Below are 23537 nucleotides of genomic sequence, written 5' to 3' on the forward strand. Positions count from 1 at the left end.
CTGGGCTTCCCTGCCAGATATCACAATAACACGCGACGTCGCTGCGTGCCAAATAGTATTGTCAGACGCATGCATGAGGAGTGTGCAGCACATGGGGACTTTCGAAGGTCTTCATTAAGGTTTCGCCAATTCAATGCTCTCGCCGCGCTAAACTCAATTTGCTTAATGACGCCGCCTCGTGCCTTCGCGACTCTCACGCGTTCGAAGCCCTCTAGGCGGAAGGAGCTGGACTTTCATCCTTCACCCTTCCTCACCCGCCTTTGCAGACTCCTCCGCATCTCCGTGTACGGACCTCGCTGTTTGAGCCCGTCTCCTTTCTGCGAAGCTTGCTTGGCCCACAATGCCTTCCGATATACGCTCCTTCTTCGGAGGCAAACCCGCAAACACGCCAGCGGAGAAGCCCAAGCCTCAGGAGAGTAAGAAGCGCGGGCGAGCGAGGAAAGTCGTGGAGGACGACGATGATGACGATGAGGTGCAAGAGGTGACGAGCAAGAAGTCTACACCTCGGAAGAAGAAAGATGCCACTCCGCCGGTGATGGAGACGACTGCTGAGGACTTCTTCGCCAAAGGCACGAAGCCGAAACGCAGTGAGCCCTCGGTTCGCCCCAAGTCGAGAGGCATGCCCACCACCGACTCTACCACCAACAGCACCAAGAGCACCCCCAAGAAAGCCACAAACGGGACTGGAAGTGCGCGATCTTCGGCGAGGAAGGCCAAGAAGACCACGAGCTATGTGGACCTCGACGTGCATGAAGACGACTTTCCCGATGACGACGTTGACGAAGAGGAAGACAATTTCAAAGCAGATGCCAAGAGAGGGAGGAAAATGGGCGATGGCTACAAAGAGGAGAGCGAGGATGAGGACGACCTCCCTCTCTTGCCGAAAAAGGAGCGTGGCAAGCAGAAGAAACTCAAAGACGATGATGATGAGGACTTCGAGCCCAATGGAGATGTCGACATGAAAGACACGCATCCCACCGACGACTTCGTTGTGCCGGACGACGATGAAGAGATTGTTGAAGACCAACCCGCACACAAAACTCCGCTTCGAGGCACTGGCAGAAAGCGCAAGTCGGAAGAACTGGAAGATGATGACGACGACTTGGAGGTTGAAGAAGCTAAGCCAGCGAAGAAACGCTCGACGCCGGCCAAGAAGAGCACTGCGGCCAAGAAGCCAAAGAAGTCCGAACCGCAAGACAGTGCTCAGATGACTGCAATCTTCGACAGCATCCCAACCATTAAAGCCCCATCGCCACCTCCCAAAACTGCCGACGGGGAAGGGAAGCCTAAGTTTCAGTTCGGAGGGCAGCACGCCAATTCTGCAGTCCCTGCTGGCGCCCTCGATTACAACGACATTCCCACGGGCGCAGACAATTGTCTTGCCGGTCTGACCTTTGTCTTCACTGGCCAGCTCCAACGCCTCGGCAGAGAGCAAGGCCAAAATCTGGTGAAGCAATACGGCGGCAAGGTCACCGGTGCTCCGTCGAAAAAGACGAGCTACGTAGTCCTCGGAGAGGATGCCGGACCCAAGAAGTTGGAGACCATCAAAGCACACAACCTCAAAGTCATCAACGAAGAGGGATTGTTCGAGTTGATCAAGCGTCTGCCAGCCAATGGTGGAGACTCGGCTGCAGCAGAGAAGAACGCTGAAAAGAGAGCAAATGAGGAGAAGGCAATCCGCGAGGCGGCGGCAGAGATGGAGAAACAGGAGCGTGCGAAAATGACAGCCGCTAAGCCGAAGCCGCAGCCCAACGCCTCCACCTCCAGCTCTGCTGTTGCAGCGTCGGCCAGCAAGAAAGATTCCAAAGCACCAGTTCAAGGGCCCGACAGCCGTCTTTGGACGGTGCGCTACGCACCGCAACAAGTATCACAGATCTGCGGCAACAAGACGGCGGTGGAGAAGTTGCAGCGCTGGCTCCGTGCCTTTCCCAAGAATCAACGCACCAAGTTCGTCCTTCCCGGTCCCGATGCCAGCGGCACGTTTCGTGCGGTCATCATCCACGGGCCGCCTGGAATTGGGAAGACGACTGCAGCTCATCTTGTCGCCAAACTCGAAGGCTACGATGTGGTGGAGTCCAATGCCTCTGACACGCGGTCCAAGAAAATGGTGGAGTCGGGGCTGAAAGGAGTGCTTTCAACGACCAGTCTGCTGGGCTACTTTGGCGCTTCTGGCGGCGGAGAGGTCGAAGCGAGCAAGAAGAAGCTCGTGCTGATTATGGATGAGGTCGACGGGATGAGCGCTGGCGATCGCGGCGGCGTCGGTGCCCTGGCGGCTGTGTGCAAGAAGAGCCAGATTCCCATGATTCTCATCTGCAACGATCGCAAGCTGCCCAAGATGAAGCCTTTCGACTATTGCACCTACGACCTCCCCTTCCGCCGCCCGACCACCGATCAAATCCGCAGCCGCATCATGACCATTGCGTATCGCGAGAAGCTTGAGATTCCCGCTACCGTGGTCAATGCGTTGATTGAGGGCAGCGGGGCGGATATTAGACAGGTGGTGAACATGATCAGCACGGCCAAATTGGACAGCCAGAATATGACGTTCGAGGAGGGCAAAGACATGAGCAAGGCATGGGAGAAACACATCGTCTTGAAGCCGTGGGACATGGTCTCGAGGATCTTGGGTGGCGGGTTGTTCAATCCAGCAAGCAAGAGCACGCTCAACGACAAGCAAGAGCTCTACTTCAACGACCACGAATTCGCCTCGCTCATGCTGCAGGAGAACTACCTGGGCACCAACCCGGCTCGTACGAATCAGTTCAACGACAATCCGCGAATGAAGGCACTTGCGAAGTTGGATCTGGTTTCCAAGGCCGCAGACGCCATTAGCGATGGCGATCTGGTCGACCGTATGATTCACGGATCCCAGCAGCAGTGGTCGCTGATGCCAACTCACGCCATGTTCTCTTTCGTCCGCCCGGCCAGTCTTGTCTACGGCAGCATGGCGGGCCACCAAACGCGCTTCACCGCTTGGCTGGGCAAGAACAGTTCGCAGGGCAAGCTTTCGCGGATCGTAAAGGAGATTCAGGGACACATGAGACTGAAGACCAGTGCCGACCGACATGAGATCCGTCAGACATACTTGCCTGCGCTCTTTGACTTGCTGGTGAAGAGGCTGCAGGACGATGGCAAGGAGGCTGTGCCGGAGATTATCGAGTTGATGGACGCATACTTCCTGACCAAAGAAGATTGGGACGGAATCTTGGAGCTGGGCGTGGGGAAGAATGATATGGAGAGGGTGAAGATCGAGACGGCCGCGAAGTCGGCGTTCACGAGAATGTGAGTATTGCCTGTCTTTCCCGCTACATTCGAAGCCGATTACTGACTCGACGAACCACAGCTACAACCAGCAATCGCATCCCTTGCCCTTCATGAAAGCCTCGCAAGTTGTGGCACCGAAACGCGCTCCGGCGAAAGAGAAGCCTGACCTGGAAGAGGCGCTTGAGGAGAGCGAAGACGAAGCAGTTGATGCCGCGGAGGCGAAGGACGAGAGCGAAGAGGACCTGGACCTGAGCAAGGACAAGTACGTCAAGCAGCCCAAGAAGAAGAAGGCGCCGGCTGCTGCGGCGAGCAAGGGTGCGAAAAAGAGGAAGAAGGGGGATGCGGAGGATGATGAGGACGAGGACGATGACGCGCCGGCGGGAAAGAAGGCCAAAGGCAAGGGGAAGGCCAAGGCCAAGAAATAGGGGCGTGTGCTTGGTGTTGACCGAGCGAGAGGATGTGGAGGGGAACTGCGCAGCGCGATAGTGGATGTGGAGAGCAAGATGCCGGAAGTGTATCTTATGCCTGTCGCATTCGTCGCTAGCCGTTAGAGCGAGCTTAGCTATGCTGTCGTCGCACCCATTATGCAGCATCGCCACACACTCATCGCATCTCAAGCGGACCCAGGAGCACATAACCAGACCAGCAGCCCCCTCTGAGGTCGGTGTCCAGACCGATCGTTGAAACCAAGGTCAAGAGAGATCCAGCGGGAAACTCCTCAGATGCCACGGCCACGACCGCGACTGCGACCCCAGGAGTTCGCACCGTGGCTGCCGCGTCCGCGATGATTGTTCATAAATCCTTCACCACGACCACGAACACTGCCCATGTCTCCACCAAACCCTGCACGGCTGCCGTCGCCCGCCCCGTATCCGTTCACGCCTGGCCCTTCCGTAACGTGACCCCGCCCAGTCCCAGCGCTGGCAATAGCAGCCCGCCCGCCGCCACGGTGAAAAGTGATTCCACGGACTTTTGACTTGTTTGCTTTCTGATGCTCGCGTGCAGCAAAGCTGTCGGGATGGCCTTCTGGAGGGCATGGGATCTGCACAGTGAATAACGGAAGGGGACAATGCAAGGGGGAGGACTGCACTCACCGGCCCACGCCCTTGCGCTTTGAGCTGTTCGAGGACATCCACATCCTCTAACATGCGCCTCATGTTGACTTCCGAAAACTCTTTCGCCCTCCGTTCGAACGCCGCGATCGTGATCTCTTCCTTCATTTCCTTGAACGTGGCGTTGTTCAACCAGTCATCATCATCGAGGTGCTGAGCCTCCTTCACGCCCGCCTCCACGTTCCTACTCACTCCGCGATGGCCGTCGGAGAGCGAGCGTTTGTCGAACTCGCCCTCCAGATAATCGATGGTCTCTCTTTGGGTCTTGAGACGAGTGTGCGCGTAGCGGACGCCGATACGGTAGGTGGGGAGAGTGACGAGCGTGTTCTGCACCGCCTGCTCCACCCAGTCGGCCGATTTGCGAAAGTCGACGACGTCCTTGAGGTTCTGGATCTGCACGGCGGCAATCTCATCGTCGGTCAGCCTGGCATAGACAGAGGATGCCGGCGTTGCGACCAGTGTGCTTTCAGAGGAACCGGAGCTGTTGGATGAGGAGCTCGAGGAGGGGGTGCGAGGGCTGTTGATGTTAGCCTTCATTGCCGAATGAGAACCCGCGGGGGGTGAGTTGGACGAAGCCATGCTGTCAAGAGGCGTGTGCTTGTGGTCTGTACGTCTTTATGGTGAAGGAGAATGAATGGTGGAGAAGTACATGGAAAAGGGGCGAAACGTGATCAGGCGACCTTGTGTGCGACGACGGAAATCCCGAAATGAGAAACAAAAGTTTGTTCCGAAAATGGAAGGAGCGAGGTCGTGAAATCACGTGCTGTTTCTGGGTCGCTCCTTCCTCATGAGCGCAAGTCATTTCAAAATCCAAAACACACCTGCATATCACATGCCGCACACACATTTTCGCACTTACCTCTCTACACCTCTGCCTCCGCCTTTCAACCACTTCCCATCGCCATATCATCGACGACAGCGCCAATTCGCTCGATGCAGACCACCGGCATCAACACGGACGGGGGCGAGAGCCGCCCGTCCTACCATCTGCAACACGCCCTCGGGGTGGACGAGTCCATCCTCAAGGCAGCTGCCAGCGAGGGCCCGTCCCCCTCACCAACCCAGGCCACGAGGCCACATACCGCTCCCTCCGCCGCTCCCAGCTCGCCAGAAGGCCAGGAGATCAGCCTGGAGGTCCGCCAACTCAGGCTGGAAAACGAGAATCTGAGGAGCCAGAACGCCGCCCTCAACACCAAGGCCATCCACTCGTTGACGCTCGCGGTGGAGACTCTCCACGACAACGCCCAGATGATCGGGCATCGAGCCAGCGCGGAGTGGGAGCTCGTTCGCGAGCAGCAAGAAAATCGGGCTCGTATCACGCACCTGGAGCAGCAGATTCGCGCCCAGGCAGAGCACATCGGCCAGCTAGATCGACGAAAGGCCAATGCGCAAGCATACATGACGGAGATGGACGAGCGCGATGGGCGCCATATCGACGAGAAATCGGCCCTGCACAAAAAAATCACCGAACTCAATGCCACCATCTATCAGATGGGTCGACAGAACTCAGCCTCCGAGAAGAAGATTTCGGCAGAAGAGACCACACAGGACAGTACCTACCCGCAAGAAGTCAGAGATTTGGCAGCACACATCGAGACCCTCGTGGCCGAGAAGCAGGAAGCGGAGGAATGGGCAGGGTTCGGAAGTCCGGAGTGGGAGCTTTTGCGTGGAAAGGACAAAGGGAATGCGGCGGTGGTGAGGCAGATCCGAGTGTTGATTGCCGAGCAGGGAGGACAGGATGTCGCGGGTCTGGAGGTGGAGAAGCTGGGAGACGCGGAGACGGAGATCTCGCGCCTGTTCGGCCAAGTCTCCTTGCTATCGAACGCAACGGTGGCCGGCTATTATCACAGGTAAGTGTTGACGCTCTTTTTGCACAGCGAGAAAGGGCGCGCGGGCAGCGGCAGGCGAGAGTGGCAGGAAGCCGGATGGATGGCGGAGAGGACACATGGACGAAGGCATGAATGAGCGGAGGACATACGGACAGTACGGGAAGATTTTGTGACTCGGTGGCTGGGTTGGGAAAGGCAGTTCTCGCGCTTGCGTCCGTCGATGAGAGCAATGTGAAGCGCTTGGGTCACTCTGGATCATCGTCATCTGAGTGAGAAAGCTGTCATGTTGCTTTGATGTCATGCATGTGAGTTGAGAAGAAGTGAGGATGATGGAGGTGAAGTCATGACAGAATTTCGGCGTCGAGGCCGAATCCGAAGTCGAGTCCCAACCGACGACACCCTCGCCGCCAATCAACACCATCCATGAACTCCACGAGAATGATGACTGCAGCTCGGCATTTGGACCGCATTGAAATCCGAGGCCCGTGAATGTGCGCTCTAGGTTTTAGAGGACGATGCCGACGATGAGTGGAGTATATGAGCAGCGACGGTGAGACCGCAGCATTGGAGGATGAGTGGCGAACGACATCATCGTAATCAAAGACAGGTTCGCGGCGCGCCGCCCGACCCAAAGACAACGACTGCTTCGCTGATTCATCTTGCCGACTCGCTCGAGGCATATCAAATCAAATAACCCCCAGCGTCTTTGAGTTTAACGTCGTTGTGGATCGACACCGAAGCAGCACGAAGCCTTCTGGGCGTATTGCGTCAATATGACATCCTCAGGCTTCACTCGGTATGTGTCTCTGATATATATTTCGTCTCCTCAATCAACCTCACTCCGGGTGAACACACCTCCATCCATTTGAATCAGCCTGCAGTGCAATATGGCAGCGACCAACGGGACCACGAAAATCCCTCAGACCGGCACCCGGAGCGAACTGCTCCCTTCCATCTCGGCCTTCCTCAAGAAATTCCCCGATCTGCATCTCGGAGGCCGCGGCGACTTCCACGACGAACGCTCACACCACCTAGAGGTGTTCGGGATCCACAACATTCCAAAGGACAAGATCCACCCCATTCATCGTGTCGAACACACCGCCATCCCTGGGCCCCACGGCACTATCCCCCTTCGTGTACTCTATCCTACCAGCGGCGAGGAGCATCGAGCAAAGTCGCAGGCCGGCGCTCTAATCTACTTCCACGGCGGAGGGTATACCGTCGGATCCGTCGACGAGTTCGAAAATGGGCTCCGCTTGTTGGCCGAGAAGAGCGGCGTTCAGGTGTACGCGGTCGAGTACCGCCTCGCGCCGGAGCATCACTACCCCGTCCAGCTGGATGAGTACGACGCAGTCATCGATGCGCTGCAGGGCCAATTCGGCCAACAGCGCGGCGTCCAGCACGTGCTCGGCGGAGGCGATTCCGCCGGAGGCAACATGACTGCCGCGGTAACCTTGCGACGAAAAGACAACGGCAAGAAGCCCTTGGTCGCGCAAATCTTGCTCTACCCCGAAGCAAGAGTGCCGTTCGACACGCCGGCCGCGGTGGAGAACAACTCGGGGTTCTACCTCGAGTGCAACGGCATCTTCAGCTTTGCCGACCACTACTTGCCCCGAGGGGTCCCCCCAAGCAACAGGTACATCTCCCCGGGCATGCAAGCCGTCAAAGATCTCCAAGGCCAGCCGCCTGCCGCCATCTACACTTCTGGATTTGATCCCTTGCGGGATGTCGGAGTCGAGTACGCGAGCAAGCTGCAGCAGGCTGGAAACCAAGTGGTCTGGCGACACTACGACGGAATGACTCACGGCTGGCTGCAGATGACCGCCTGGAGCGCAGACGCTGTCTCGGCGGTTGGAGATGTGGCGCTGGACATCCATCGTCTGACTTATGGAGGAGCGTAAGTCAGATCAGGGATGCAGACCTATGATGCCCGTGTTGTTTGCAGGGTTGATGATCTTGCGGTACACGAGATACATTATAAACATAGAAATGAATTGTAAGCATAGCAACAGAAAGTATTTGGACCGTAGGGCTCTTGGATCTAAAACGTCAAAGAGGTTGAATTATTCCTCACTCGTTCCAGTCGTCGTCTTCGTTGTCGTCGTTGAACATCGGAACCCCTTCGCCAAATGCAGCGACATGGCTTCCCTCTTCCTCGCTGAGCTCGCCTGAGAAACTCACGAGCTCGGGCGGGCTCTCGGTGACTCTAAAGTCCTTCAGCACTTCATCCTGCCTCTTAAACATGTTGCTGATGTCCCTGCCATTCGCCGTCTTGCTCTCACCCGCCGCCTCGGCCATATTCGTCACCGCCAGATTGACCAAGCTCAAATCCCACCCGGATTTCTCGGGATGCAGTCGACGAAACATGTGCAGGACCGTCTGGCGCACGAGTTTCTCCGCCACGGCCTCTGTGCTTGCTCGTAGGTCGAACACGAAGTTGGGCAAGGGGCAGGAATGCGAGATGCGCTTCATGGTTCGCTCGCGTGTCCCGTCCACACGGAGCGGGAGGCGTGGACGAGTCGTGAGACGTAGAGTCCTGGGGTGAGCGAGCCATCTTTTACCAACGACCACCCGGTCCACGGCCTCGGATGCATCGACCTCGGATGTTGACTTCTCCTCGACAAAATCGTCTTCGGTGCTCAAAAGATCGATCCGCATACGCTTGATCAGACTTTGAGCCAGAGTGTTCAGCTCGGTCAGAAGCTTGGTCATCGTGTCTAATCGTAAGTAGCTGTCCTCAATACTGATTTGTCTCGGCACTGGGCGATCTTGGCTGACTTCTGAATCGTCCACGCCATGCAGCAGACACCACACTTTGTAACCGATGCCATGCGGAGACCCCGGACCACCAAGGAGAGCCTCGAGCTTTTCAAAGTCAATATCGGGGTGCTGCCGTACGCGAGCGACGGACACTTGTTCCTGAGCCCCGCCGTTGGCGAAGTCGTACTCGACAGGATGCTGAACGATGAATTCGCGCAACTTCTGCGCGAGTTTGAAGCCGATCCCCGGGATTTTGCCGATTTCGTGGTCGTCCATGAATAGCAAGGCGTTGCCGAGCGAGTCGGAGTCGAGGTCAGAGGAAGCCAGAGGCGGCATCAAAGTTGTCTGAGCCTTGGGCTTGTTCAAGTTGCCGACAAGTTTGGCCAGCAGCTTGTTGGTTGCGATGCCGACAGTCGAAGTGTAGCCTTTCTGCTCCTCTAGCTGGTGCCGGATGTGCAATGCCAAGTGGCTTCCGAGATGGTGGCGAAGGCTGAGTTCGTCCAGCCTGCCATCTCCATCTCCACTGGGGCCTAGGGCTTTGGGGTACGAGTGGCCGGCAAGCACAGAAGCATCGTAAGCAAAGCCGAGCGTGGGATCTTCTTTCGAGAGCACGAAGAAGGAGTGTTGTAAATCATTGCGATTGAGGAATTCCATGTTGTAATCGACCATGCTCGTGACATCCATCCATATCTAGACAGATCTTAGCCCATTTCCGAGTGCGTATATCCCACTCTATGTGTCTCGATTGCTCACCTCGTCGAACCCGAGCCTCTCCAGTTTTCCATCCCATGAGTAGGCCTTGATGAAGTTGTACAAGTCCTTGCTCGCGTCCCTAAACCGCGTCAAGTCCTCCCCAAGCTCGATGATCACGTCGGGACATATTCTCTTCGCATCCCGGACCAGCATCAGCTTGTGCAGGCCGCGTCTGCGCGCCTCATAATTACAGGTGGCGATGATGTGTTTCTGCTGGACGGCGAAGGGAAGGCTCTTCAGACTCGGGTTGCGCGCCTCGAAGACGGCGGCGTAGAAGCAGTCGTGGTCGAAGTGCAGGATTATCCGCCCGTCCTTGCGAGCGGGAAGGCGTCGGGTCTCCATTTTCCCTTCATGATGGAGGGCTATTCGGAGGATCGCAGGGGAGGAGAGTGGCGATGGAGCGTGAGTAGGTGGAAGGTGAGGGAGATGCGAGGCATGAATGTTGAAGGGTGAGGTCAAAGCAATAAAGCGCGGGGTGGCACATCCGAATCTCGTGGCGATCCATTTGGTCGATCGTACAACACCTTACGGACGGTAGGGTATTCGAATGGGTTGACTTTATATCTCTATGCTACACTCTGCATAATACATTTTGTTGTTACACACGGGGCCTTGACGGTCTCCTTGCGCTGGCGCGCATATCCATCACACACTTTTCTGCCCGCCCTTTTCACCCGGCAGGCATCACCTTGACGTTGAGCCACGGCAATCTAACCACATCGCATGCCGCTGCTAGTAAAACCAAACAATGCGCGTTGCAGACAATCAAAGCCACCAGAGCTGCTTCCACAGTTCATGCCAGTCCGCACATCGGGAAGCAGGAAGCACTTTCTCAGGCATTCCCGATGCGGTCCACCTCACCGCCATGCGCTTGTGCAAGGCAGAAAACAGTGCTCTGCAAGGGAATCGGGAGTCCCGGCAATGCTGAAAGGTGCATTGATTCTCGCCCGGCCATCACGTGGAGAAGGAGGGGGTCCATAGAGCGGGCTGGGCCGGTGGCGCCTGGATCCACGGCGAGACGGGTTCGAAAGGCGCGGCGAAAAAGGTTTCCAGCTCCATTGCCTGCGAGCCAGCGGTGTTCCTTCTCCGCTTCAGGCTCCCATACACCTCCTGCTGCATCACCTCCTCCTCCTCCTCCTCATCTCCCCGGCCGCGTTTCTTCGAGGGGGCTTTCGCACACATCAGCCTCCTCCTCTCGTCCCATTGCGCCACAAAGTGATCCAGGTTCTGCACCTTGTCGACAAACACGCGTACGCTGGGCTCGAGCTGGCGTAGTTGTTCGCGCGTCAGCGAGGAGTAGCATTGGCTCTCGCCGAGCAGCTGGCTGAGCAGCTCTTGCGCCTGGTAGTAGTCGTCACTCGGCCCGAAGGCGGTCGTGTCCTCTCGGAGGCGGGTGAGGAGGCAGGTGAGCTTGTCGGATTGGTTCCAGAAGTAATGAGGGTGTTGGAAGCCCGAGCCGTTTCGCATGATCTGGACAAAACGCGGGGACTGTGTCCATAGCAGAGGCACGTCATCCGAGCTAACGGGGACCTGCATTGCGCCGGAAATAGGTCAAGGGACTGCAGTGGAGGGTGTGGTGAAGGAGGGTGTGTGAGAGGCAGGATGTCGTGGTCGCTGCCCAAAACGAGGGTGGGGAGCGTAGGAAGAGAAAGGGAGGACGGGACGGATAACAATGGGTGAGGGAAGAGAAGGAGGGTTCTCGTTCCGGTAATCATACTAGCGGTTTACCCGTCCTGGGCGCGCGAGAAGGAGGCTGGTTCTCATTTCAGGGGGTCCCGACTCGTATTCAATTGGCGGCCTCAGACATGCTTCCGGCCCCTTGCCAGTCTAACCCCAATTAGCAACTCACGTGGAATTACCTAAGCTTTTCATGTCCGCCTCATGCAAGTGTACAACTCCTCTCCTTCATCCTTGAATGTCAGCACATACAACATGCCAGACTGAGAATGTCGAACTCCTCCATCTGTGGGATATGTAGTATGTCAAACTGGACACTTACCACCCGCGATGGCCGTTCTCCCAGGTCATTGATGCAGGCAAGCGACAAACAATTCGTGTTTGTCACGCACTCTGGCGCCTCCCTCTCTCTTGACACATATAGTAACGTTGGCCACTTTGCACGAGGCACTGATCGACGAGTCAAAGTGCTTGCCGCCGGACTCATGTATACCTGACGCTTCGGAAGGTACCTACCCGCTACAAACCACGATCCGGCAGATGTCTCTTCCGAGCCTCTGTCTGTCCATCGGCGTTGAATACGATCATGCCACGCCTCCCCTCGATTCAAAGTGCTTGTTCCTCGTTTTCCACAATCTGGGGCAATCGCACACGGGCCATTCTGGGGTGACGACGAGTCTTTCACATTATTCAACGTCGGCAAGGAGAGGCTTTCGTGGCGTGGCGCGCGGCGATCTGCGACGGCTTCTGCCGGGCGCGTTCAACGCTCTCCAACCGACCTTGCGCAATTGTCTTACCGCGCCACGCCTGCCTCGACGCAAGCTCTTGGCTTTGCCACCCTCGCGTTGCGCATTCCAGCAAGTGAACTGAACACGAGTGCCTGCTGCAGGTCTGACAACTCTCGACCAAACATTACGCAAGCAGCTCCTCCGCAGCAGCTGATGCGTGACCAAGCGGCCGGCAAGGCTTGCCTGCCTCTCGCGTTCTGGCTCGGACCTTTCGTCCAAAGCGGCAAGGCGGCTCTCTTGGCGTACCCCAGACCTGCCCCCATCGGGCCGCTCGGCGGGACGCCGTCGCAAAAATAGCATGCCTCGGCCCTCTGCGCACCAACGCGCCACCAGCTGGTGACAGGGCCTGGGAAGCGCTGCAGGCGCTTGCTGATCACCAACGATTATATATCTATTCCCATGTCGGGGTCCGCTGGTTTTGATGGCTGATACATATACATCTTCTCATCACGCCCCCGGCGTGCATGCAGCAACGTGGTACTCTTCCCTTTGCTATGGATTGAGGATCGGAAATCAGCCTTCACACTCGCGCTGTGCCACACCTCGCTGGACCGCTTGATCAGAAAACATGCTCGCCGTCATACGACATCAGACTCTACCCGAGCTCCACACACCTGTGTCCTCTTTCTCAAGCACCATGTCCCTGGCCTTGCTTCCTTCAACCCCGCTGACCTCTGGCCGCACATCGATTCAGGAAGCTCTGGCAGCGTCTCCCTCAGCATCCAAAAGACCGAAGCTGAGCCTCAACACCTCCACCGTCCCCTCTGGCTTTGGCAAGGGCGTGACGAGCTTGAGACTGGAAACTCTGTCTGCCACCTCTCCGACAGCTCGCAACACGTTTCAGAACCGAGACGGAGCAAAGGCGAAGGATGATGCAACGCGCGGGAAAGTCACGCTGACGCCTCTCCTGACCAACATGTCGCCTATTTCAGCCAGCCAACCCACGGCAGAGAGCGTGTTATGCCATGGGATTCCCGATGCTTCAGTGCTCACTGCGTCGCCCGTCGCTTCCTTGCCCTCGCAAATCCCATACATCCTACCGCAAAACACATCGTCCATTTTGACCAACGGGCCGATAAAGCGACCAGGCAGTCAGGACTCGGAATCATCGCGATCACGAGCATCGTCGCCCAAACGAGTCGCCTTCCGAATCGATCTAACCGAAGACATCAAGACCACGATGTATACATTCAAGCATTCCGACATTTGTCAGTCCCCGGCACTGATGTCTGTCTCTGAGGCGTCACGCTCCAGAAGTCAGGAATTGGCAACAGAAGAACCAGCTCGAGCGAGGGATGGTGTGCAGGAGGCAGCAAAGGCGGTGCCTCGCCCGGGCATCAAGCGCGCTTCATTCGATCTCGAGGAAACCGACGATCGCGCTTGTCCTACCACGCCGGTCGCTGGCCGAGCTAAACGGCAGAAATGGGTATGGACTCTCGGGTCCGATTGAGCAAAGGCGCGACAATGGGTAGTGGCGTTGTGATTTTGTGCGATGGGATGACATGATGAACACGACGAGAACGAGCTCACGATGTCACGAAAGGCTTTGCAGCGTCATTTGCTTAGCATTTAAGGTACCAGTTGATCGAGTTGATCGAATGGCCATACCACTTCCTACCTCATTTGGTATCTTCGGTTGAGAGTACGGGTACATGATGCCAATGCCAATGCCAGCGGCGGTGTTTCGGCCCTTCGCTTGGAAGACGGCCGGGGCGTGCTCGCTTAGTCAATGCCTTCACATGCGATGCCGGACCCCTATCCACCATACCAAGACACCTCCTCCATCCTCACACCGTGCAAGCCGTCCTTCACCCACCCTGTACACACCACCTCGACCTCCATTCGCGTCAAATTCCCACCACCATGGCCATCGTTCCCCGAGACACCACCACCATCCTCGGCATCAAAGCCGCGGTGACGGGCAGCACGCTGCTCATCGCCGGCGGCATGGCCAACACCTCCCTCTCCTTCATCCCCAACCTCATCAAAGCCGCGCAGACCATGCCCTCCACGCGCCCCAGCATGAGCCGGCTGGAGAGCGGGCGCCTGACGCCCCATCCCGACGGCGGCAACATCTCCGCCGCCCACGCCGCCGCCAACGAGGGCTACCAGATGCCCGCCAAGCAGTTCGTCAACATGTCCAAGACCGCCTTCGCCACCCAGGTGCCGCCCGAACTCCTATCCATTGCCGCCTCGGGCTACCTCGCGTACCACTACCGCCAGCTCGGCGCGTCGTTTGCCGGCTACAAGTGGACGGCGGTCGCGGTGCTGATTGCTTCCATCTTTCCCTTTACCGGCGCCCTGATGGTGCCGATTGACCACAAGATTGCGCAGATTGGTGGTGTGGAGGAGAAGCCGGAGCCGTATGAAGATGCGCCGCTCGATCGGCATGCGGAGCGCAGGAATGCCGTCGAGTTTCTGCGCAAGTGGAACTCGCTCAACACGCTGAGGAGCGCCATCATGTTTGTGGCGGGTGGGATTGGACTGTGGAGCTTGGTGGAAGAGTAAGCGGGAATAGACCGGGGGAATGTGATACATCTTGAATGATTGGGAGGAGCGATTGGAGGAAAAGTGCTTCACGTTTGGCGGGCCATGTGTTATTATTGTGCCGAACACATTGGGGCTTAACTATAGCAGAGTTGGCCTCTGTACGCTGATAACGAATAGACTTCTCTTTCTCTCTTGGCTATGAATGTCTGCACTATTCACTCTCGAGGCCTCGAATTGGGTTCAGGGGCACCACCATTCAGACTACCCCCATCCGCAAAACAGGCTGCACTCCGCCCATGCTGCTCTCATAGCTGCGTTCACGTTTGCTGGGACGAAGGCAAACGAGTACAGCCACGACCAGTAGCACCACCATGATCGTGAACCATCCATAGACGTATATGCAACGCAGGCAGAGAGTCAAATTGCCGTCACCCTTTCCCTCACTGCCATCCCCTCGAGATCCCGCACGAAAGGTTGGCACCATCGCATTCGCGGAATCATGCCCATTGGCGTTGCTTTGCTGGTTATATAGTGAGGTTCCGCTTGCAATTCGCTCCTCGTGGAGTATCGGGGTAAGTGAATTGTGAGACCGTGATGGAGGAGTCGGGGTGGGTGTTGCTGCATTGAGAGTTGGCGTGGATGCACCTTGATGTTGTGCAGGAAGAGTCTGGCTGAGCATCATTGCGCTGCGACAGGTGCTTGATGAATATTGAGATTGATATGCAGACTGAATGGCCTTCGACCAGGATCGTGGAGTGGTGTTGGCATTGCGGCGGGATATCGGTGTGATGAGCACTAGCGGAACTCGCGATGCGTCGAGTTGTCAAGTGCATCTGGGGCAGTTCGAGGTGCGTGCCTTCATGTAGGAGCAGCAGGCCAACTCCCAACATCCTTGGGCAAGAGGCACAGGCTGGCTGCTGGTATCTGCGATAAGACTCGCACTCAAGCCGCCTCACGTGCCTGCAACCCCCCTCTGCTCTGTTCCTGAGAGTGGTCTTTCGTTCCTTGCCCGCCCTGAATCTGAGACCTCGCCTTCTCGTAAGCCGCCGATGCACTCGTACCGGCAGCCATCATCTTCTCCTGCGCCCAGCCCATGTACGACTGCTCGTTCTTCTGCTCCACCTCCTTCTCGAGGCCTTGCACGTACTCCTCGCTAACGTCGCCATTTTGGCTATCCCCACCCTCCACCACTTGCTCTTCCTTCTTTTGCTCTTCTTCCAGTGCCTTCTCCTCGTTCCTGAGCTGCTCCATGTCCACATTCTCAAATCCTATCTTCTTGAGGATGTGGCCGGTCAAGAAGCGATAGTTGGTGTGGCCGTTGCTCATGCTGGTGACGTCGATGTTTTCGATGCCTTTGACGTTTTCGATCGCCTGCAGGCCTGCAACGCCGTATTGAATGCTTGCTGTCCGGTAAAGGTAGGCCAACAGGTAGTCCTCTGTGCTGTACACATTCACGACACGGCCAGCTACTACCGTCCGGATGACCCGCCAGTCAGCGGACGCCGCGGGAGATGGTGAGCCGATGAGCACCACCGACTCGATCAGTCCGAATGCTTTGCGCTCCGCAAGTCGCTGCAAGCACGTGTAGATCACCTTTGCACCGAGACTGTAGCCCACCAGAGTGACCGGTCTTTCACCCTGGGCCTTGTTGATGAGAGCATCTGCCAGCACTTCACCGGCCTTCTGCGCACGGTAGGAAGCCACTGACCATGGGTTCTCGACAATGCGCGAGACTTTGAGAAGGCCCAGAGGCCACAGTCCGGCCATCAAAGCGGCAAAGACCGTCTGCTTGATGATTTCCCGCTTCGCAAAGCCCCATGCTGCGCTCTTGACGAGAGTCAACAAGCCGTTGCCCAGGTTCATGAGAGCCTCGAGTTCCCATCGCAGGGCGAAAGATTCCAATTCGACTCCGATGACTTTCCACGGCTCAACGACATCTTCCTTGTTGGTGAGCCAACCGGAGATGCCGATGCCCACTCGCAGGCGCCTGTACTCCTTCTCAATCTTCCGCGGGCGATGCGTCGACTGAACAGGCACAAAGGCAAAGTCTTCCACTTCGCGCGCATATTTGTCCATCATTTGACTAGTCATTCGACCACCATAAGCTCCAAATAATCCACCAACCAAGACAGCACTGCCAGCTAGAGAGCCCAGATATCCCGCAGCAGCCGTGGCTCCCAGGCCGAGACCACCCATGACGGTGCCGAGTCCAGCTGCGAGCAGGGGCGCCGCGAGACCGCCCGTTACGCCGATTAAAGCAGCACCAGCCACGCCCGCCAGGCCTACTTTCCACTTGCGAGCAGACTTGTTCTCTTTTGCTTGCTTTTTGGTTTCCTCATCTGCTTGCAGATTCTCGGCCACGGCCAAGAGTCCGCGAGCCACCTTGTTTTCATCGGCGGCAAGGTGCTTGATCGTAAGGCCTAGACTTGTCGTGAGATGGAGCAGTAGGACGCGCGAGTGTGCGTGATAGTGCTCGAGGCTGAGCAGTAGTAATAAAACAGAATGAATGATGAGTGCTTTCTTTTCGGACTGTAGTTGGCTGAGCGACGTCTGGACGGGCGGATATTGCTCCACCAGGGTTTTGTCCACGTCTACATCATACTCGGAAGGATCTTGGAAGCGTTGAGGCGGTACGGCGCCAGGTGGAGTCTCTTCGTGAGGTGATTGCGGCTTCGCTGCTTTTGGTGGTGGCGGCTCTGCTCTCGAGTTGATGGCTTCTCCGACACGCCCCAGTACGGCGCTGTTCCACTGGTCGAAGTAGTTCAATGCAGCCTCCTTTAATTCCTGGAGTTTGGTAGCACTGAGTTCCTTCTCCCTCCGCTGCAAATCTTGTTGCGCTTGGGCCTTTTGCTCTGGAGTTTCCTCGGAAGGTGTTGGTTTAGAAGTGGACGCATCATCCTGGGGTTTGATATTGGCAACGAGATCCGAGGTGGTGCCAGTCTCTTTGGCGTCGAATGTGGCTAGCAATGTCTGACGCATTGCCTCTGTACACTCGGCGACCAAGACTGTCAAGGCAGAGCGGTCCTCGACGGTGGTCAAGATTGTGGTCAACGACTCTCCCTCTTCCGCTTCTGCTGATTTGTCGGCGATAGAAGCATTCTGGAACTTCTTCAATAAACCAGCCATCTTGAAAGCGGTTTGATCAAGACGATTGCAGCTGGCGTAGATTGGATGTCACAACCTGACGACGCCTATGACTTTTATGCACGTTCATGACCCCAAATCAAGCTTCACGTCAAGGCGAAGTCTAACGTCACCGGCGACGGCTCGGAGTCGGGGAGGCGCGCGCCGCCGCGCCACGTTGGCTTGTCTCTCTTGCCCTCCACTAGCGCGCCAGGGATCGGGCCTCAAACTCTCTCAACATCCGCCGCATCCTCTTCTTCTTTGAAGCATGGATCGACCGAATGCCCCGCAGCCCAAGAGGCTTGCACTTCAGCCAGAGTGGCGTGAGAATCGCCTCTCTTTTGTAGGAGCAGTCGCGCCACTGTCGCCAGCAGGACTGCCGCAGAAGGCGACCATCGAACAATCCCCCTTGACCCAGGATGTGCGGCCGGACGTATTCGAGCCCAAGGTCGTCGGCCTCTACCGTAATCTCTTCCCAGTATGTCTTGCACTATTCCGTGATTGTTGTTATTGGGCTAAGCTGAGTGACTCCAGGAAATCGACGATGATGAGAGAGCAGAAGGCTATTGGAAGGAACTATTCCTCTTGAGGCCCGAGATCACGAGGCTGCGTGAGATTTTGGCGGATACCGGCCCCGACTTTCTCCTGAGCATCCAGGTCAGCCTTTGCCTTCAATTACAAGAGTATGCTGCGCCTATTTCTGACACTAAAGTCGCCGATAGCACCAATCGCAACAGCTCCTCATCCATGCCATAGCGCAGATCAGATCCGGCGAGCAATCAGGAACGGAAAATGCACTTGATGTATGTCGCCCGGGTGTGATGCGTGAAAGACATGGCAACTTATGACTTAGACATTGGCAGTGTTCTTCAGTGTCGTCCTGGCAAAGAAATACACCAACCCCAGTTCGGACATCATCGAAGTCTTGGCTGGACTGGACGATGTCGATGCCGTCTTTACCGAGCTCGTAACGACGCTCGATCACTGTATCAAAGACGGTGGAAGCTGTAAGTAAGTCTGATATGCATGTGCTCTGGACTGCGCTCATGAGTGGCATAGATGAGATCCGACAAAAAGCCGTTCGAACAACTCTCGCGGTCGTCTCGGGCGCCTATCAAACCGTCTTGGTATCTTATTTCATCAACAGAGACTTCTTCCCAGCTCTCATGAAGGTATGAATTCTTCTGTGCATGAAAGCGTGCTAAGCCATGATCGTACTGACGAAGCGCAGTTGGTGAACCAACTCCAACATCCGCCAGATGCAGCAGAGCCGCTCCTCCTTGCCGGTCTCCTTGCCAATTACAACAAGTTCGAGGTTCAGAACCAGTACAGCGTTCGCTTTGCAGATTTTGTACATGACGAGGCCATGAAAAGCATCATTCAGGCAATCTCGAGCACCAGCGCAAATCTACGCCAGCAATATATCGTCATCCAAGACGATACGCCGATTGCGTGGAGCGTCAGTGGCACGCTCTCTTACGTTGGACTTGGAAAGCTTGCTGGCGCGAAGCCAGCCTCACCCGTGCTCCCTGAGCCTCAACAACGTGAGCTGCTTGCGGAACAGTATGTATTTGTACAACTACGTGGGTGCCATCAACGCTGACCTTCTTAGGCCTGGCCTGGAAATATCCACACTTCTCACCCTCTACGACTTCGTCCTCTGCAACAAACTCTTCAGCCATCACTTCGTCACAACGCCGAGCCTCGATGGCTCACAGCCGCCACCCTTTAGCATGTTCGTCTCCTTCAACTCATATCTTTACCAGCACGCATTCCGCTCTTCGAGAGCGTCGACTTATGCGTATCTCACGCTATTGGTACTCCTGATACTCGTGGAGGATACTACCACAGCCAAGTTGCTCTCCGAAACCTCAGCACCGGTGCGGCTGTGTAGACAACGGCCACCGCTCTTGCCTGCAATCAACGGGGAACGAACTTACGCTACAGCCATCATCGACCTCTTGACGGACGGAATCAATCATAACCTCCGGAAAAAGCTGGACAGCAACTTCTACCTGCAAAGTCTCATAGTCCTCAGTCGGCTGCTCACATACCTTGCCAAGACTCGCACCAAATTCACCTATCATTGGTCCGAACTCTGGCGCTCGTTGCTCTCCTTTGTGCGCTTTCTGACGGCGTACGAAGAAGATGTACGGAGACTAAGTCGTGCCACAGAAGTCGTGCACGCATTGATGGACGTCTTGATCATCGCATTAACCGGTGGCGAGAATTTCTTGCCCGACGCGGCGGCTTATGATGATCTATTCTACAAGTTGGTCGAGTCCGGCGAAGTGCTGGTCAAGCTTCGCGACACCTACTCCATTGCCACAGGATCGGAGAGGAGCCCGATCAACACTTTGATCTCCGTCTCGCAGCACTACAAAGAGATGATCGAGAGCCAACGCTCGAAGAAGCAGCATTTGAGCCCGCGAGAGGTGAATAAGATCATCAAGCAGGGCTACGAGACGCTGAGTTTCGACGTGAAAGATGAGGCGGATCAAGCCGCTGCCAAGTACAGGGAAGTTCAGTACAAGACGGAACTGAAACGGATTGCAAGAGTCGTCGTCGCAGATGCAGCCGCTTGGGCCGCTAAATGATAGAATGCATTTCAGCAGCGTTATCGATCGCGTGGGCTCAACGCAGCCTCCAGCACATCAAATGCCCACTTGAGTACTTCTGTCATGCTTCCCTGAGTTGCTGGCGGCATGGCCTGGATGTTCAACTGCTCGAGAAGGTCCTGCTTCGGCTCACCCTCGACATCTCCATCCTTAAACAAGAAAGCGTGGTCTTTTACGTAGTTGGGCCAGACGACCTTGTCCACATAGCCAGGGGGGTCCTCCCAGAAGCCCTCGAGCGTTACATATCCGGAGCGGGCTTCTCGTCGAGCCTTTGCTGTCTGGTAGTCTGTCCGCAGCAGCAGCTTGACGTCGAAGAGCGAGCGAACCTCCTTCATCCCTTCGGCGTACATCAGAAACCCATCGATGATGGCGATTGGCGGGACATCCTCAAACATCCACCGCCCGGCTTTCCATTCCAAGTCATCCACGACTATTCGGTCGACGTCGACTTGACCGACAGAGTTCTTGTCTTCCTTCGACACTAGATCGGGTGGCGGCATGCCATGCTCTCTAATGTGAGATAGCGCTTTCTCGAACTGGGGCAAGTTGATGGCTTCCAAGCAATCCCAATCCGCCACTCCGCCGGCCGCTTCGTTGACGGGTATCTCGGCATCCGGTTTGTAGAAGTCGTCTTCGTGGAGGACAAAGCTGTTGGGGAAGATGTCGCGAAGCAGGCGAGCCAATGTCGTTTTCCCAGATGACGACACGCCGGAAATGCCTACTATGAGAGCCTTGCTTTCGGTCATGTTGGCGGGTTGAAGTTGAGTCAAGGCAGAGGGCGAAGTAAGGTCATCACTCTGTTCGTGAACGCGATGGGGTGATCAATTACCCTGCTGCTGATGGAATCACTGCCGATACATGCTCGAGCTTGCTGTTCGTAATTTGACAATCACTTGGGGAGAGCTGGTGTAGGGCTGGTCTCACGTTCACCTAACCAGACATAGCGCCAAGACCGAGCGGTTGGCAATAGAGTTTGATATGGCGGTCTGTGCACCGGCGTTGCGAAACCTCTTCCGTGCATCTCTCACTCGTAGCCCTTTACTCGCATCAGGCTTTACTGCATTCTCTTGTTCCCAGCGCGCACGCAGCAAGATTCGATTCGCCCCGATCCACACGGTGTTCCACGCATACGAGGACGACGCGAAGGTATCTGACATCGCGCAATCATGGCGCAACCCGACATCTCCCAAATCCTGGCTGCTCTTGGTCCGCCCTCTCTTCACTTGGCCGCAATGAAGCGCGTCACTGACTTGTCCATAGCTCAGAATCAAAATGGCACACCGCAAGCCCCGAACCAGCAATACCAGCCCCCGCCTAGCCACGCGTCCCCGCCGGGCTACCCCCCTGGGCCTATGCCAGGCCAGCTGCCCAATGCACCACCCCACGGCGCCAGCTACCTACCCCAGCCTTCCAGCACCGGCAGCGTCGATCTGAGCTCAATAAAACCCGTCAACAGCGGTTCCGTAAGTATAGCAGATGCCATTGCGAAGGCGAAAAGCATCGCAGCCAATAGAGGCGTTCCTTCCTACGATCCGCGGTCGGCATCATCCTCCAGCGCCCCGCGCGATGACCCACGACTTGCAGGCCGCGGATATCAACGCTCAAGGTCGCGGTCACCGCAGCGCCACGATGCCTATAGCGGCAATCCGTATCGCGATGAGCGGCGTGAAGACGCGCGGCGAGGCGGCGGTTACCGCCGCTCTCCATCCCCTGATCAGAATACACGTGGCGGCGGCAGGGAGGGGGGCTACCGTGGTGGCTCCGACGGCGACTCAGAGACCATACATGTCAAGGGATCCCTGGTCGGACTGATCATTGGTCGCGCTGGCGAGAGCCTGCGCAAAGTCGAAGCGGACTCCGGAGCGCGAGTGCAGTTCATTCCAGCCAAAGACTCGCGCGCCACCGAGCGACAGTGCACCATCTCTGGTCCTCTTCGCGCTCGCGAGGCCGCCAAGGCTGCAATCTATGCCATCATCGATGAGAACGGCGGGCAAAACCTCATGCAGGAGAAGGGAGCGTACACTGCTGGCATGCCCGGACGAGCCAAAGTGAACCTTCCAGCGCTACGAGAGGGCGAGAGGAGCACCCAGATCATGGTGCCGGATAAGACGGTAGGCCTTATCATCGGCCGCGGTGGCGAGACTATCAAGGACCTACAGGAGCGCAGTCGTTGTCATGTTAACATTGTTGGGGAGAACAAGAGCGTCAACGGCCTACGCCCAATCAACTTGATTGGCGACGATCAGGCAACCGCACTGGCCAAGGAATTGATTTTGGAGATCGTCGAGAGCGACAGCAAGTCTACTAACCAATCGTCTGCCCCACGTGATCGCGGACAGCAGGACTATGGCCAACAACAGCAACGCGGTGGATCAGCTGCCGGTGGCCGTGACTGGGTTGAGAAGTCGATCCGGGTTCCATCCGAGGCGGTGGGTATGATTATCGGCAAAGGTGGTGAGACAATCAAGGATACACAGCGGACGACTGGATGCAAGATCAATGTCAACTCGCCCACTCCCCCGGATCACGAGAGGAAGATCGACCTCGCAGGCACGGCACGGGCGATGGCAGAAGCGGAACGTATAATCTGGGAGAAGGTGGAAACGGTCCGTCAGCGCGATGCCGCTGCCGGGCGAGGAGGCGGCGATTCGAGTGGAGGACAGTACCACGACTACTCACAACAGCAGCCCGCCGCGCAAGGCTACGGACAGTATGTGCCGCCCGACGGCAACTACACGGCCCCGCAGCAGCCGGCGTTCCAGATGCCGTACCAGGCTGCTGCGCCTGCTCAGCAGCAATCGAGTGATCCCAATGCCAGTGACCCATATGCCGCGTGGGGTGGGCAGCAAGCCGTGTATCAGTGGTATGCGCAGCAGATGGCGAACCTGGGACAGCAACCGCCGCCTGCGCCCGGCACTCAGTGATTGAACATGCATGTGTGACCCGCGTGCTGTGAAAGCCGTGTGACTGGACTTCATGATCACTTTGCAATCGCCAGCCTGGTGAACGTCGTCTCGTTGGCCATGTGTCCTCCGCGTGGCGTGCTCTTGAACCGTCTCCGCCGTGACACCCCACCACTGGCCGTGTCTTGACAATCGATCGATATTGGTCTGCGACAAACGT

General features: G+C 56.7%; 12 protein-coding genes across 12 annotated transcripts; 7 read left to right on the forward strand and 5 right to left on the reverse strand.

The window, feature by feature from the left end:
* Window positions 1–340: 340 nt before the first annotated feature.
* On the forward strand, window positions 341–3689 carry BDY17DRAFT_258002 (replication factor RFC1 C terminal domain-containing protein; the record flags this gene model as incomplete). The annotated part of the gene is made up of 2 exons (XM_033731735.1): window positions 341–3282; window positions 3344–3689. The coding sequence occupies 2 exons, from the start codon at window positions 341–343 to the stop codon at window positions 3687–3689; spliced, it is 3288 nt and encodes a 1095-aa protein (XP_033585529.1).
* On the reverse strand, window positions 3635–5116 carry BDY17DRAFT_46562 (uncharacterized protein). Its single transcript, XM_033738414.1, has 2 exons — window positions 4359–5116; window positions 3635–4306 (listed from the first exon to the last, which is right to left on the reverse strand). The coding sequence occupies exons 1-2, from the start codon at window positions 4953–4955 to the stop codon at window positions 3983–3985; spliced, it is 921 nt and encodes a 306-aa protein (XP_033585530.1). The 5' UTR covers window positions 4956–5116; the 3' UTR covers window positions 3635–3982.
* A 193-nt stretch (window positions 5117–5309) lies between these two features.
* On the forward strand, window positions 5310–6230 carry BDY17DRAFT_313570 (uncharacterized protein; the record flags this gene model as incomplete). The annotated part of the gene is made up of 1 exon (XM_033735724.1): window positions 5310–6230. One exon carries the CDS (start codon window positions 5310–5312, stop codon window positions 6228–6230), a length of 921 nt encoding a protein of 306 aa, XP_033585531.1.
* Window positions 6231–7092: 862 nt separating this feature from the next.
* On the forward strand, window positions 7093–8106 carry BDY17DRAFT_313571 (triacylglycerol lipase; the record flags this gene model as incomplete). Its single annotated transcript, XM_033735725.1, has 1 exon — window positions 7093–8106. One exon carries the CDS (start codon window positions 7093–7095, stop codon window positions 8104–8106), a length of 1014 nt encoding a protein of 337 aa, XP_033585532.1.
* Window positions 8107–8263: 157 nt separating this feature from the next.
* BDY17DRAFT_304763 (uncharacterized protein) lies at window positions 8264–10212 on the reverse strand. Its single transcript, XM_033734768.1, has 2 exons — window positions 9719–10212; window positions 8264–9655 (listed from the first exon to the last, which is right to left on the reverse strand). The coding sequence occupies exons 1-2, from the start codon at window positions 10058–10060 to the stop codon at window positions 8276–8278; spliced, it is 1722 nt and encodes a 573-aa protein (XP_033585533.1). The 5' UTR covers window positions 10061–10212; the 3' UTR covers window positions 8264–8275.
* Window positions 10213–10243: 31 nt separating this feature from the next.
* Window positions 10244–11459, reverse strand: BDY17DRAFT_304765 (uncharacterized protein). The gene has a single exon (XM_033734769.1). It carries the CDS (start codon window positions 11252–11254, stop codon window positions 10673–10675), a length of 582 nt encoding a protein of 193 aa, XP_033585534.1. The 5' UTR covers window positions 11255–11459; the 3' UTR covers window positions 10244–10672.
* Window positions 11460–12820: 1361 nt separating this feature from the next.
* On the forward strand, window positions 12821–13633 carry BDY17DRAFT_327774 (uncharacterized protein; the record flags this gene model as incomplete). Its single annotated transcript, XM_033737729.1, has 1 exon — window positions 12821–13633. One exon carries the CDS (start codon window positions 12821–12823, stop codon window positions 13631–13633), a length of 813 nt encoding a protein of 270 aa, XP_033585535.1.
* Window positions 13634–14046: 413 nt separating this feature from the next.
* On the forward strand, window positions 14047–14691 carry BDY17DRAFT_313575 (uncharacterized protein; the record flags this gene model as incomplete). Its single annotated transcript, XM_033735726.1, has 1 exon — window positions 14047–14691. One exon carries the CDS (start codon window positions 14047–14049, stop codon window positions 14689–14691), a length of 645 nt encoding a protein of 214 aa, XP_033585536.1.
* A 984-nt stretch (window positions 14692–15675) lies between these two features.
* BDY17DRAFT_235012 (uncharacterized protein) lies at window positions 15676–17739 on the reverse strand (the record flags this gene model as incomplete). The annotated part of the gene is made up of 1 exon (XM_033730281.1): window positions 15676–17739. A coding segment is annotated over one exon (2064 nt), but the record flags the coding sequence as incomplete, so codon positions are not given.
* Window positions 17740–18064: 325 nt separating this feature from the next.
* On the forward strand, window positions 18065–20393 carry BDY17DRAFT_257459 (uncharacterized protein; the record flags this gene model as incomplete). The annotated part of the gene is made up of 7 exons (XM_033731687.1): window positions 18065–18274; window positions 18331–18453; window positions 18519–18599; window positions 18650–18803; window positions 18856–18968; window positions 19028–19359; window positions 19409–20393. The coding sequence occupies 7 exons, from the start codon at window positions 18065–18067 to the stop codon at window positions 20391–20393; spliced, it is 1998 nt and encodes a 665-aa protein (XP_033585538.1).
* Window positions 20394–20413: 20 nt separating this feature from the next.
* On the reverse strand, window positions 20414–21160 carry BDY17DRAFT_258050 (P-loop containing nucleoside triphosphate hydrolase protein; the record flags this gene model as incomplete). The annotated part of the gene is made up of 1 exon (XM_033731740.1): window positions 20414–21160. One exon carries the CDS (start codon window positions 21158–21160, stop codon window positions 20414–20416), a length of 747 nt encoding a protein of 248 aa, XP_033585539.1.
* Window positions 21161–21580: 420 nt separating this feature from the next.
* On the forward strand, window positions 21581–23338 carry BDY17DRAFT_327779 (uncharacterized protein; the record flags this gene model as incomplete). The annotated part of the gene is made up of 2 exons (XM_033737730.1): window positions 21581–21620; window positions 21675–23338. 2 exons carry the CDS (start codon window positions 21581–21583, stop codon window positions 23336–23338), a joined length of 1704 nt encoding a protein of 567 aa, XP_033585540.1.
* Window positions 23339–23537: the final 199 nt, after the last annotated feature.

The sequence above is a fragment of the Neohortaea acidophila genome (assembly GCF_010093505.1).
Source record: "Neohortaea acidophila strain CBS 113389 unplaced genomic scaffold BDY17scaffold_12, whole genome shotgun sequence".
Lineage (NCBI taxonomy): Eukaryota > Fungi > Ascomycota > Dothideomycetes > Mycosphaerellales > Teratosphaeriaceae > Neohortaea > Neohortaea acidophila.